The 12,534-nt window shown below is 35.1% G+C and overlaps 2 protein-coding genes across 3 annotated transcripts; both read left to right on the forward strand.

Moving 5' to 3' along the window:
* The first annotated feature begins 1,022 nt into the window (after positions 1-1,022).
* On the forward strand, positions 1,023-6,081 carry LOC111023264 (pyrophosphate-energized vacuolar membrane proton pump 1). Of its 2 annotated transcripts, XM_022300656.2 has the most exons (9): positions 1,023-1,124; positions 1,236-1,498; positions 2,085-2,659; positions 2,805-3,184; positions 3,267-3,353; positions 3,660-3,990; positions 4,085-4,495; positions 5,416-5,475; positions 5,752-6,081. In XM_022300656.2, exons 2-9 carry the CDS (start codon positions 1,267-1,269, stop codon positions 5,956-5,958), a joined length of 2,283 nt encoding a protein of 760 aa, XP_022156348.1. In that variant the 5' UTR covers positions 1,023-1,124; positions 1,236-1,266; the 3' UTR covers positions 5,959-6,081. The 2 variants fall into 2 exon arrangements, with proteins under 2 accessions (XP_022156348.1, XP_087983796.1); XM_088127670.1 differs by lacking the exon at positions 1,023-1,124 and having other exon boundaries at positions 1,141-1,498.
* Positions 6,082-8,214: 2,133 nt separating this feature from the next.
* CRT1A (calreticulin 1a) lies at positions 8,215-11,705 on the forward strand. Its single transcript, XM_022300702.2, has 14 exons — positions 8,215-8,388; positions 9,030-9,137; positions 9,265-9,457; positions 9,566-9,824; positions 9,921-9,977; positions 10,077-10,124; positions 10,204-10,290; positions 10,398-10,455; positions 10,552-10,619; positions 10,717-10,812; positions 10,894-10,941; positions 11,093-11,122; positions 11,215-11,319; positions 11,412-11,705. Exons 1-14 carry the CDS (start codon positions 8,289-8,291, stop codon positions 11,421-11,423), a joined length of 1,269 nt encoding a protein of 422 aa, XP_022156394.1. The 5' UTR covers positions 8,215-8,288; the 3' UTR covers positions 11,424-11,705.
* The last annotated feature ends 829 nt before the right edge of the window (positions 11,706-12,534 follow it).

The following is a 12,534-nucleotide window of genomic DNA, read 5'->3' on the forward strand; positions in this document are numbered from 1 at the left end:
AGTTATTTTTTTACATGAGATAAAGGCTGAAAAAACAGAAAGGGAAACAAAAATAAAGGTCTGCCCCATCTTTTAGTGATTTCTCTAAATCAATGGCAATGTGATGAAGAATGATAGGCTTGTAAAAGTAGACGATGCCTTTTAGAATGGAAAGACAGCTATTGCTCTGCACATCTCATGGAATATTTTATACCACAATATTGAATTTAATTAGGGGAAGAGATTTTTTTTTTTTTTAATATCTTTTTACCCCCTTGAATCACAACCAGAAATGTAGGAAGAAAATAGTAGCAATAAATTTGACTGACTTCGTACAAGTTGACTATAAACTTGAGATAAATGAACCTTCAATGCTAAGGAAAGGAAGTTGATGAAGAAAGTCATCGACCCTTTAGCTTTTTTCATTTTTTGGTTCCTTAAATAATCTTTCTTAAATTCAACATGATTTGGTTTTGAAAGTTACAAAAGTTTGACTTTTTTCCTTCCTCTGCATTCTGATATTTTGTCATTGTTTTGTTGTCTGAATTGGGCGAAACAGATGCTTCTGAAACCATGCTTCTTTCTTGTCATCAAAATTCAACCAATTTCGAGCTATCTTTAACTTCATATTTTCAAAGATTTAGATCCAAATCTAGGGAACCCATTGAAGAGAAAACTTAGCAATGAAGGAACTAAGTTACCTCAGTTTGGATTCCTCGTTGAACTTGAAATTTTCCAACTTTGTGTTCTGAATAAATAAATTAAGGTTAGTGTAACAAGTAACCAAGGCAAATTGCTTTTTCCATAAATATAAATTTGGTCAAGTCATATACTTTTCTAGGGAAAATAGGACTTTTATCTAATGTTACTTAGAATTAGATGATGGAGGCTTTCCCACACAAGGCAATAACAAATTCTCGTCCACTTTTTAATCAATAGTAAAAAGATAACTAATTGTCACTTTCAATAACCAGAGAGACTTTCTGTACTTTTACTGTTTCATTGAGATAGGTTCAACCAGAAGTTTCCACATCATTATCTAGTATATTTAGACAAAGCCTCTGATGAATGCCAAAAGGCCAACCACAGTTTTCTGGTCAAACCAGCCAGTTTTAACTTATTATAGACTTCTGATGGCTTTGCAGGTAATTTAAACAGATCCTTTGGTTTTTCTAGTTTGGAAATTATACTTTTTCCAGAGTCGCTTCAGACTGCTGCACATCAAAACCCGAATTTGCTGTTGTTATATATGCCAGGAAACCTCAGGGAACATTGTGATCTTTGAAAATGGGTGGTTTGAGTGAGGGTCTGACACAGTTGCTGATACCTGCAGCTGCCTTGCTTGGTATTGGGTTTGCCCTTCTTCAATGGCTTTTGGTCTCAAGAGTTAAGATTTCTGACTACTCTGATATGGATGAAAGCCAAGAAAATAACTTGATTGAAGGAGGAGGAGAGGAAGGTATTGACGATTTTGAGGTAGTCCTAAAGTGTGCTGAAATTCAGAAGGCCATTTCTGTTGGTGAGCTTTTTTTTTCTTCTGTTGAAAATTTATTGCTTTTCCTTTTCTTTTCTTCTAAAATACATTTTTGACAATTACTTGATTAGGATCTCTGCTCTCAACTTTTAAAAGCTTTATGCATCTCATTTGGAGAAATTCATTTTTTGTTTGGATATCAACTCTCAAGAAATGATAAATTTGTTCTAGGACAGGACATCCTTGTCTTCCAAACAAACATTGAAGAATAATCTCTTTCATTGCCATTTTTAAAGATGAAAAAACACAAAAAGGTGAATTTGAAAGGATGCAAAAGTACTCTCTCCCTTACCCCACGGAAAAAATATAGCATTATCAAGTGATAATCAAGGTAGAAATGACATAATTTTTGCTCCTATGACATTGTAGAGTTGAATCCCCTATGTCATAATATGTCCTTGAGTTTATATCCGAAAATATCTTCGATTTGGTGCAATGCACAATATGCTGCAGAAAGATTGGATAGAAGATTGTTGCAGTGTATAAGATGAACTAAAAATTTCATCCTTGCGAAGCATTATAAAAAGTATAGTAGTATATTGATCTGAATTATTTGTTTTTTTGCTTTCAGGGGCAACATCATTTTTATTCACCCAGTATAAGTACCTAGTTGTCTTCATGGTAGCATTTGGAGCCATCATTTTCCTGTTCCTTGGCTCAGTTAAGAGCTTCAGCACCAAAAGTGAACCTTGCACATACAAGAAGGGAAATATGTGTAAACCAGCTCTAGCCAATGCATTCTTTAGCACTATTGCCTTTTTGCTAGGTGGTCTTACCTCGGTTCTTTCTGGTTTCCTTGGAATGAAGATTGCAACTTATGCAAATGCCCGAACGAGTCTAGAAGCACGAAAAGGCATTGGAAAAGCATTTGTTATCGCTTTTCGCTCGGGTGCTGTGATGGGATTCCTTCTAGCTGCCAATGGCCTCCTTGTATTATATGTCTCCATCAATTTGTTTAAGCTGTATTACGGTGACGACTGGGAAGGACTGTATGAATCTATCACGGGTTATGGTCTTGGAGGTTCTTCTATGGCTCTATTTGGAAGAGTGGGGGGAGGCATATACACAAAAGCAGCTGATGTTGGAGCTGATCTTGTAGGGAAAATTGAAAAGAATATCCCTGAAGACGATCCACGAAACCCTGCTGTAATTTTCTATACATTTCTTTTGTCACTCTAATTTCTATGGTACTTTTCAATACTTGAGGAATTAAAGAGAGATTATTCACTCGTATTCGACTCTATGAGATTATCGAGGCGTTCAGTCTGATGATATATAATTTGTTTTCCAGGTTATAGCTGACAATGTGGGTGACAATGTAGGAGACATAGCAGGAATGGGCTCTGACTTATTTGGATCTTATGCTGAATCAACCTGTGCAGCACTTTTTGTAGCATCAATATCATCCTTCGGCTTCACACATAACTATGCAGCCATGTTGTACCCTCTACTTATAAGCTCAATGGGCATTGTGATTTGCTTAATAACTACACTTTTCGCAACCGATCTCATTGAGATTAAGAAAGTGAGTGGAGTTGAACCATCATTAAAGCGACAGCTTCTTTTCTCCACTGTCCTGATGACAGCAGGGGTAGCTTTGGTCAGCTTGGTTGCTTTACCTTCGAAATTCACTCTCTACGATTTCGGCAACGACAAGGTCGTAAAGAACTGGTACGACTTTGCTGATTACAAGAATCTCTTTTCCCCCGTAAACATTAGTCTTTATGCTGACTAAAATTATATCCAAATGCAGGCACCTTTTCTTCTGTGTTGTGACAGGATTATGGGCAGGACTTGTGATTGGATATACAACTGAATACTACACTAGTAATGCTTATAGGTAAAATATCTCTTGGAATAAATATATTCTAACCTATCGGCGGAAGCTTTTGAGTTTTCTAGTAGTTTTAATATGATATCGAAGCAGGAGGCTTTGAGTTGAACTCGTATAACGTTATGGGAGTGTAAATGTTAAGAATACATATAAAAGAATAACTTTATCCTAATCTAATTTAAACATTTGGCATTTGGGTTTAGTGGTTTAACAATATCTTTCTTGAAATTGAAAAAGGCATTCGTATAAAATCTGATATATGGCATGTCTCATTTGGCTGAAACATGAATTGTGATGAGATCATTTGTGCAGTCCGGTGCAGGATGTGGCTGATTCCTGTAGAACCGGTGCCGCAACAAATGTGATATTTGGATTAGCTCTTGGTTACAAATCCGTCATAATTCCCATATTTTCGATCGCCTTATCCATTTACGTGAGCTTCCGCTTGGCAGCCATGTATGGAATTGCGATGGCTGCTTTAGGAATGCTTAGCACCATTGCCACTGGTCTAGCCATTGATGCATATGGACCCATTAGTGACAATGCAGGTGGAATAGCCGAAATGGCTGGAATGAGCCACGAGGTACGCGAGAGAACCGACGCTTTAGACGCTGCAGGAAATACAACTGCTGCCATAGGCAAGGTGCCACTTCTTCAACAATCATGTTTCTGTTCTAAACATTCTGAGAGCTAGCTGCATCATGTTGCTCGCAACTTGCTGTTCTTATATTGTGCAGGGCTTTGCCATTGGATCTGCTGCTCTTGTTTCCCTCGCCTTGTTCGGTGCCTTTGTGAGCCGAGCAGGCATCGAAACAGTCGACGTCATGGACCCGAAAGTTTTCATTGGACTGATAGTAGGTGCCATGCTTCCATATTGGTTCTCAGCAATGACAATGAAGAGTGTTGGCAGTGCAGCGCTGAAGATGGTCGAGGAAGTTCGACGACAATTCAACTCGATCCCGGGGCTGATGGAAGGCAGGACAAAGCCGGACTACGCGAATTGTGTGAAGATATCGACGGATGCTTCACTTAGAGAGATGATCCCACCTGGAGCTCTGGTTTTGGTAACACCACTTATTGCTGGAACATTCTTTGGAGTTGAAACTCTTGCTGGGCTGCTGGCTGGTTCCCTTGTTTCTGGTGTGCAGGTATGTCAATCTAACTGTCTCCCCACATTTTAAACAAATTATTCTGTTACAAAACTCCGGAGAATTTCATATTACTTTAGGCTTGTTTCATGACGATATCGATATTCTTTTCAGTTTTCTGTTTTTAAAATTTGTGTTGGCTTCCGACACCATCGTTTTTTCACATTTTTTTTCCTTTTACATGTTTGAATTGACAATTTTTAAGAACATAAATCAGTTTTTTTTTTCAATTTTTCGCTTAGATAACAAAACAAATAAATACAGAGGTAGAAGTAGTGGTTTTAATCTTAAAAAACAAGATAGGAAAACATTAATGAAAAAAACAATAAAAAATAAACAAGAAATGAAAAAGAAAAATGAAAAAAAGTTGGCCTTTAGTTTTTCTATCCTCATTTCTCATAGGTCCCCTCCACTTCTTTCTTTCCTTTTACTACTACAAGGGTATGGACTCCTCTTTTTTCGACAAGGACATATTTATCGTTGACTTCTTGCTCTTTTTCCCGATCCTTAACTTTTAACAAGATTGATACACGTGGAATTGATGCATAGAAAGTGGTAGTAATATTTTCCCATGAACAATACTTAGATGCTTATTGATCAGCACCCACCAATCAAAATTTGATGGCTCCGAAAAATAGAAAAAAAATATCTCTTTTTCTACATTTCTTTCTTCTACTTATTAAAAACTTAACGGTGGTCGGTAAAATATGTGGGTGCTAATAGGTAAGTACTTAAGTATTGTTATTTTCTCTCTCCTCCCGGTTTCTTTGCCAGCTTTTCTTCTTCTTCATTGCTTTTGTCATGCTTTAACCTTGCTTGAAACACAACCATTGTAAGTGGCAATGATGATGAGCTTTCTTTACCATAACTTTACTTCTTCAAATAAATGGCTCTAAGTTGTCTCTCTTCAAACTTCTTAGGTTGCTATCTCTGCTTCAAACACAGGTGGGGCTTGGGATAATGCCAAAAAGTACATAGAGGTAACATCTCCTCCACACTCTTTTTAGCATTCTTTTTCTCAGTTCGAATGTGTTCGGGAGTGTTTTTTCAATATCTCGTAGTGCTTTTGACTCGCTTTTTAAATCTTTCGTAGCTCTTGGACTATGTATGAGAAAAACGCTTTTTAAAACTTCTAAAATACTGACAGTACTTCAACATAGTGATATATTATTGTTTTGTAAGAACTATGATTGGGTGGATCAAGTCATTTTGATTAATCTAATACGACAATAATGGTTTCGATCGAGAAAATGCAGGCAGGAGCAAGTGAACATGCGAAAGCGCTCGGTCCGAAAGGGTCGGAGGCTCACAAGGCAGCTGTGATTGGTGACACAGTTGGGGACCCTCTCAAAGACACTTCTGGTCCTTCACTCAATATCCTCATCAAGCTCATGGCTGTTGAGTCTTTGGTTTTTGCCCCATTCTTTGCTGCTCATGGTGGCCTCATCTTCAAGCATATATGACAACAATAACCAAACTTGTTCCTTTGGTAGCTAAACTAAATAATGTAGATTACACATCATTTGCCCATTTTGATGGTTTTGTTTGGGTGGATGCTCAAAAATCTAAGTGTCTTATAATGTTAACCGTTTTTCTCCTTTGAGCTGGTGGGAGAGAGAACAAGAGTGTCAGTAATTCAACAACATATGTCAACTAAAACATAGCCCAACTTATAAGACATATATCATCGATTAAAAGATTAGATATTCGAATCTTCACTGTCACATATAACTTAAAGAAAAAAATTCGACCTTTATGTTACCCCCACAATTTAATAATGTTGCATGTTTTTTAGTGTTCGATAAATACTTATTTTAGTTTTAATGTTTAGTTTAGTGCATAATAAAACTTGACATGTACATTGTCCAAGAAACAGTAAAAAGAAAAAAGAAAAGAAAAGAAGAAAACCCTCAACAAGTACCTTGATAATAAACAATGTCTCAATATTTTTTGAAGTTAAAAGAAATAATTTTAAAAAAAATATAATCGCATTACTCAATTTGTTAAGACAGCTATTTCTGACTACAAAATTTATAAAACGAGGATAGTTTATACTAGTAAAATTTGTTTATTTTAAATTTCAAATATTTCGACTTAAAAATATTGTAAAAAATATTTAATAATAATAATAATAATAATAAATAATTATGGAGAGAGATGATCTTTGATTGACTTCCAATTTAAGCATCCAAAAGATCCAAATGATATGAATGAGTGCCAACCTACTTGGAACATTATTTTTCTAAACAAACACTTGGCCATATCTTATCCTATGGTGCTTTGTGCCCTTCATGATCTCACTATTAAACCATTTTCAAATAAGCATGTAATGGCTTTCCCCAAATGGATTATATATTTTTAAATTCCATTTATTAATTTTGTTAATTAGAAATAATGGCAAATAAATTACATTCTAGATAAACCCTTTCTTATTTCTAACTTTGAAAAATGGGTAGAAATTTTGGAAAAGACCCAATCAAAATTTTCCCATTTCTAGTTTTTCTTCCCCAAAATATAAATAAAAATATTATTTTAAACTTATAAAATGTATAATAAATATTAAAAATAAATAAAAGGTAAATTTTGTTTTAATATTTAATATAAAAAATTAATTTTCACATAACAAATTTACTGAGAATGAAAAAGAAGAAAAGGTTATAAACATTTTTCTATTTTTTTAGTTAAGAAATAAAAACAATCAACAATCAACCATTACAAAATGTAATTATATTTTTATTTGTTAAAAAAACAGAAACAAAAAATAAAAAATATATAAAATAATTACCGAACACCCCCTTAATATGGAAGCCTATCTGATATCTGTATCTGTTGGTTACTTCGATTTCATTTCTATTTGATAAAAAATCTCAAATATCAAATCTCAAATTATCAATAATTTCTAAGTTTGAAAATTTTCTCCATCTTTGTAAACATTTCAAGTTTTAGTAAATTTCTTAAATTAGTTAGAAATTTGAAAAACTACCTACCGTATCAAACCAATTTTATTTAATATTTTTTAAAATTTAATCAAATTTCAAAAATAAAAGACAAAAATAAAGAAAATGGTCTATTTTTTACTATTCAATTTGTTTATTTCTCATTTCTCCAATATAATTTTAAAAATCTTGTCCAATTTCAAAAATAAATAAATATTTTTCTAATTTTCAGAATCCTACTATGACATCGAAAGCGTTTTCAGAAATAAATTAGAAAAATTAAAAAATGAATATAATATTTAAAAATAGAAAATAAAATAACAAAATTGTTATCATTCAGCCGAATCCATCGTTTACCTCTTTCTCAAAATTAAATAATATATTTAAGCGGCATATTTTTGTCCTCCGGATAATTCCATTGGAAAAAAATTACAAAATTTAAACGAGAAAAATCCCGAGAAGGAATCTGCTACAACGACGATACACAGTTTTCTTCCACCCATCCAATAAAAGCCATCCACGTGTCTAGTTTGTAACTGATTTACCAGGTCATAGATTCAGTCCAATGAAATCAAGTTTAACTCTACACACGTGTGGCGTCCAATAGAAACCCGAACAAGTCGTGTAGCAACCAATCAGAAGACGCCACGTATCAGAAAAGTCTATTTGGGAACTCTCTATTGGATACTCTTTTTCCACGTCAGAATATATTTCTGTTTTAATTTATTTCCAGGATCGACTGAGAATTTGTGACGTACGCCCCCTATATAGTCCCAGTGATCCTCATTTCGCTCCCCCACTTTGCAATTTCTCTCTTTGCCTCTCTCTTTCTCAGTGAAGCTTTGAAGCTTGAAGCCATGGCGTTTAGGGTTCGAAACCCTAATTTACTCTCTCTGATCCTCCTCTCTCTCGTCGCCATCGCTTCCGCTAAGGTGTTTTTCGAGGAGCGTTTTGATGGTATAATGAATTTCTTTTTCTCTCTCTGTTTTAAATCATTTCTAGATCCATTTTTCTTGGCTTCGTAATTTACGTGCATTTTTAGATGGCGATCAATTCGGACCGTACGTTTGTACAGTTGAAGTTGAATTTGGAAGTTGATTGTGATGGATCGGCTGTATTGTTCTTGTCTGATCCTGTCTTCGATCTGTTGATAATCTAAATGTAATCGTGTTGAATTTAATGTTGAGGTCACAATGTAGATTATTCGGCGTAGATCCGTTTAATTTATTTATGTCTCTTCGTTTGAGAATCATGAAATGTTTGAATTATTTGTTTGATATGTTGAAATATTGGTACTCTTTGATGAAGGCTTTTGATGTCTTGAAATGGATTCCAATAGAATGAGATATACTGTTAAAATTTGGTGATGGATATCGTTATTTCTTTAGTGGATGCGCACCATTTATTATTATAAAATCTATATAATTTGTGTCGATCATCCTTTTCTGATACATTTCCATAGGTTTTGGAATATGAATCTTATTTAGAACTTGATGTCTGTGATTATCCTGCGTTGTATCCTTCGCATTTTATCATCAGTTGCTATCTAGTCGTGATCTTATTTCAAATTCTAACTATATTTGTTGGTAATGTTAAAGATGGATGGGAGAGTAGGTGGGTTAAATCTGACTGGAAGAGAGACAAAAGTTTAGCAGGAGAATGGAACTACACCTCTGGAAAATGGCACGGAGATCCTAATGACAAAGGTGAAGCTCTTACTATGTCCATTTGATAACATTAGTTTGACTTTCCGTGTGTAATGGTTGGTGCATACCTGAGTTTGAATGGTTTCAAGCAATATTTAGTTTATTTTATATTCCTTTGATGTCCTAGGTATCCAAACTAGCGAAGACTACAGATTCTATGCTATCTCAGCTGAGTTCCCTAAATTCAGCAACAAAGATAATGTTCTTGTTTTCCAATTTTCCGTCAAGCACGAACAGAAGCTTGACTGCGGTGGTGGTTACATGAAGTTACTCAGTGGTGAGGTTGATCAGAAGAAATTCGGTGGTGAAACTCCTTACAGGTTAATACTGAACCCTGTGAAGTTTCATTTTATTCATTCATTGTTTATTAGTTATTATTCATGGAAAATATTGTATTGACTTTCTTACGATTTTCTTGTTGCTTGCAGCATCATGTTTGGCCCAGATATCTGTGGCTACAGTACTAAGAAAGTGCATGCTATTCTCAACTATAATGACACTAATCACTTGATCAAGAAGGAAGTTCCCTGTGAGACTGACCAACTCACTCATGTTTACACCTTCATCATTCGCCCTGATGCTACTTACAGCATCCTCATTGATAATGTAGAGAAGCAAACAGGTAGTTTGTACAGTGATTGGAGCCTCCTCCCTCCAAAGAAGATTAAGGATCCCGAAGCCAAGAAGGTAAGTACACTATAAGCACATTAATGTGGAGCCCATTTAAGGATGATGTTTGAGGTTGTGGATTCTTAATGATGTCTCTATGTATGCTACTTGCAGCCAGAGGATTGGGATGACAAGGAGTACATTCCTGATCCAGAAGATAAGAAGCCAGAGGTAATGATACCCTAGTTATCTAGATTCCGCTTGGTATCCAAATTTGCAACATATATCTTGAGTATATGTATTCTTAGATTCACTTGTTTCATGTAACAGGGGTATGATGACATCCCTAAAGAGATAACTGATCCTGATGCCACTAAGGTAGCTATTGAATTTTTTCCTTTTAGCTATCTTTTTAAGGAGAAACTCTGTTATTAATGTGCCAAGCTACTCGTTTCAGCCACAAGACTGGGATGATGAGGAAGATGGTGAATGGGTGGCTCCAACCATTCCCAATCCGGAATACAAGGGACCATGGGAACCTAAGGTAGGGTTATGTTGTTCCTTCTTCACGCTAATCTATGCAGATTAAAATTATCTCGTTTTCCATTTCTTTATTTGGGAATTTTAAATATCATTTTTTGTTCTTTGCAGAAACTTAAGAACCCTAACTACAAGGGGAAGTGGAAGGCACCATTGATTGACAACCCAGGTTGTTTTCTATTGCTGTTTTTAACCTCAGTTATGTTGCAACGATCATCAGTTCGTTGGAAGACTTTTGTTTCTAATTCTTTTGAACCCTTTGCAGATTTTAAGGATGACCCCGAGCTCTATGTTTACCCCAACTTGAAATACGTTGGTATTGAGTTGTGGCAGGTACGTTTTCCCTCTTTTTTTAAAACCACTTCTGATTATTTATTTGTCTTGTTCTTAGTTTCGTACATTGATGATGACCCAAATTACTGGATATCAGGTAAAATCAGGCACCTTGTTTGACAATGTGTTGATTACCGATGACCCTGAATATGCAAAGAAGGTTGCCGAAGAAACATGGGGCAAGCACAAGGAGGTACATTTTAAACTTTCTTGTTATGGTTTATTTTCATAGTTTATCTACTCGTTTCTGATTGAGTTTCGTGCATCCTTTAAGGTGGAGAAAGCTGCATTCGATGAGGCAGAGAAGAAGAGAGAGGAGGAGGTAATCTTTTTGTTCTTTTACTGCTGAAATAATATAGTTCGAAGTAAAAAGCTTTTCGTTTTATTCATAGAAAACAAATTTAATAATTATGAACTAAATTATCGTTTACCTGAAACATGCCATTTAACTGTTGAATTTGTTCATTCACCAGGAAGCCAAGAGTGATCCCGTTGACTCAGATGTAAGTATCATAGAGAAACTCCATCTTTGAACATTACAGCGTTTGAGATGATTCATTCTGTGATATAATTTTAATACATTCTTTCTATCTAGGTCGAGGATGAGGACGAAGACAAAGCAGACGATGCTGACTCTGATGTAGAGGCAGATTTAGACAAAAAGGATGACGGAGCCGAGAGTGAGGAGGAAGACAAACATGTAGGTTTTTATTCCCTATTCAAATATTAAGGATCCAAGTCCAGTTCTAGCATATTATCTCCTGACAATTCATATGGATTTATTCTTTGCAGGATGAACTGTAAGGAGAGAGCACATGGAGTTCACTTGCAGAAATTTTCCCTTTCCCCTCTTTGTTTTTTTTTTTTTCCTCTTTCTAGTTGTAGAGTTATCCGTTGGAGAAGAAAGACCAGTCTGATGCTTTTATGCAAAAATGACTGGTTTTGCTTGAATTTCAGTTTTATTTTGAGCCATTAGGAAGAGAGAGAATAGGACAGTTTGATGAACCAAAGGATCCTGTGTTGGATTTTTCTTGAAAGAATTCTCATAATTGATTAACGAAATATTATTCTCTTGTTGGATCCTAACTTCTAATTTTCATCTTGGGATTTAGATGGTCTGTTCTAAGTAATAGGGCTGAGATTTTGAACAACTTTTGATTTAAGGTAAAATCTCAATACTTCTCCTCCAAAACCTTCTAAAATAAGAAATGGTGCTTTTAGAGAAAAAGTCGCAACATACTTTAAATGCTTTATGGTGGGAGTAGCTTTAATCTTGTATGAAGGTAGGTAGAGCAGCAGAAACAAATATTTCATTGTTCATGTCCTTTTTGAAGAACTCTTGATTAAAAAAAATCTTACTCAAATCCTAGTTATGTAGCTTGCAATTAAATGTAGGAATGGGACAGATCTCGGAGGTTTCCGACTGCCCCTGAGTTCTATAGCACTAACTGTCTAAAACTTAACCGTCAAGATGACTTTCATGACTTACTACTAGCTTTAAACAGAAATGAATAAATTTGCTTTTCTGTTATATCATAAAAAAGGAAACTACTTTTTTTTTTTTGGCGCGCTATCTACATCTAAAATTTAGTATTTTAGAGTAATGGGTCGAATTAAAAGTTTTCCATTATCAGATTGGTTGGTGCAATGTGAAAAAAGAAAACAGAAGAAGGTGGTGCAAACCCCAAATCCAAACCAAATAGTGAGACGTTTCTGCGAAGAAAAAGAACATTCTTGCTGCTCATGCTGCAGAACAAGCCATAAAGGAAGCTATTATTTTTAGGAGATGTTAAGTTACCGAACAAAAATTTTGTCAACTTCTTCGCCAAATTCGAAACTATTATTTTTTAAGTGGTCTAATTTTTCTTTGGAGTTTCGCCAGAAGAAAGTACAAAAATAGACTTTCCACTTCCAA

The sequence above is a fragment of the Momordica charantia genome (genome assembly GCF_013281855.1).
Source record: "Momordica charantia cultivar OHB3-1 chromosome 8 unlocalized genomic scaffold, Mcharantia_2.0 BLBB01000008.1, whole genome shotgun sequence".
NCBI classification, from domain to species: domain Eukaryota; kingdom Viridiplantae; phylum Streptophyta; class Magnoliopsida; order Cucurbitales; family Cucurbitaceae; genus Momordica; species Momordica charantia.

What these genes read in the sequence shown, in the direction of transcription:
- LOC111023264 (XM_022300656.2), top strand. Translation starts at nt 1,267, where the DNA reads ATGGGTGGTTTGAGTGAGGGTCTGACACAGTTGCTGATACCTGCAGCT. An exon ending in TACACTAGTAATGCTTATAG is followed by an intron (nt 3,354 to 3,659) that starts GTAAAATATCTC and finishes TCATTTGTGCAG; the next exon opens with TCCGGTGCAGGATGTGGCTG. An exon ending in CCCTTGTTTCTGGTGTGCAG is followed by an intron (nt 4,496 to 5,415) that starts GTATGTCAATCT and finishes CAAACTTCTTAG; the next exon opens with GTTGCTATCTCTGCTTCAAA.
- CRT1A (XM_022300702.2), top strand. Translation starts at nt 8,289, where the DNA reads ATGGCGTTTAGGGTTCGAAACCCTAATTTACTCTCTCTGATCCTCCTC. An exon ending in CTGATCCTGATGCCACTAAG is followed by an intron (nt 10,125 to 10,203) that starts GTAGCTATTGAA and finishes TACTCGTTTCAG; the next exon opens with CCACAAGACTGGGATGATGA. An exon ending in AGAAGAAGAGAGAGGAGGAG is followed by an intron (nt 10,942 to 11,092) that starts GTAATCTTTTTG and finishes TTCATTCACCAG; the next exon opens with GAAGCCAAGAGTGATCCCGT.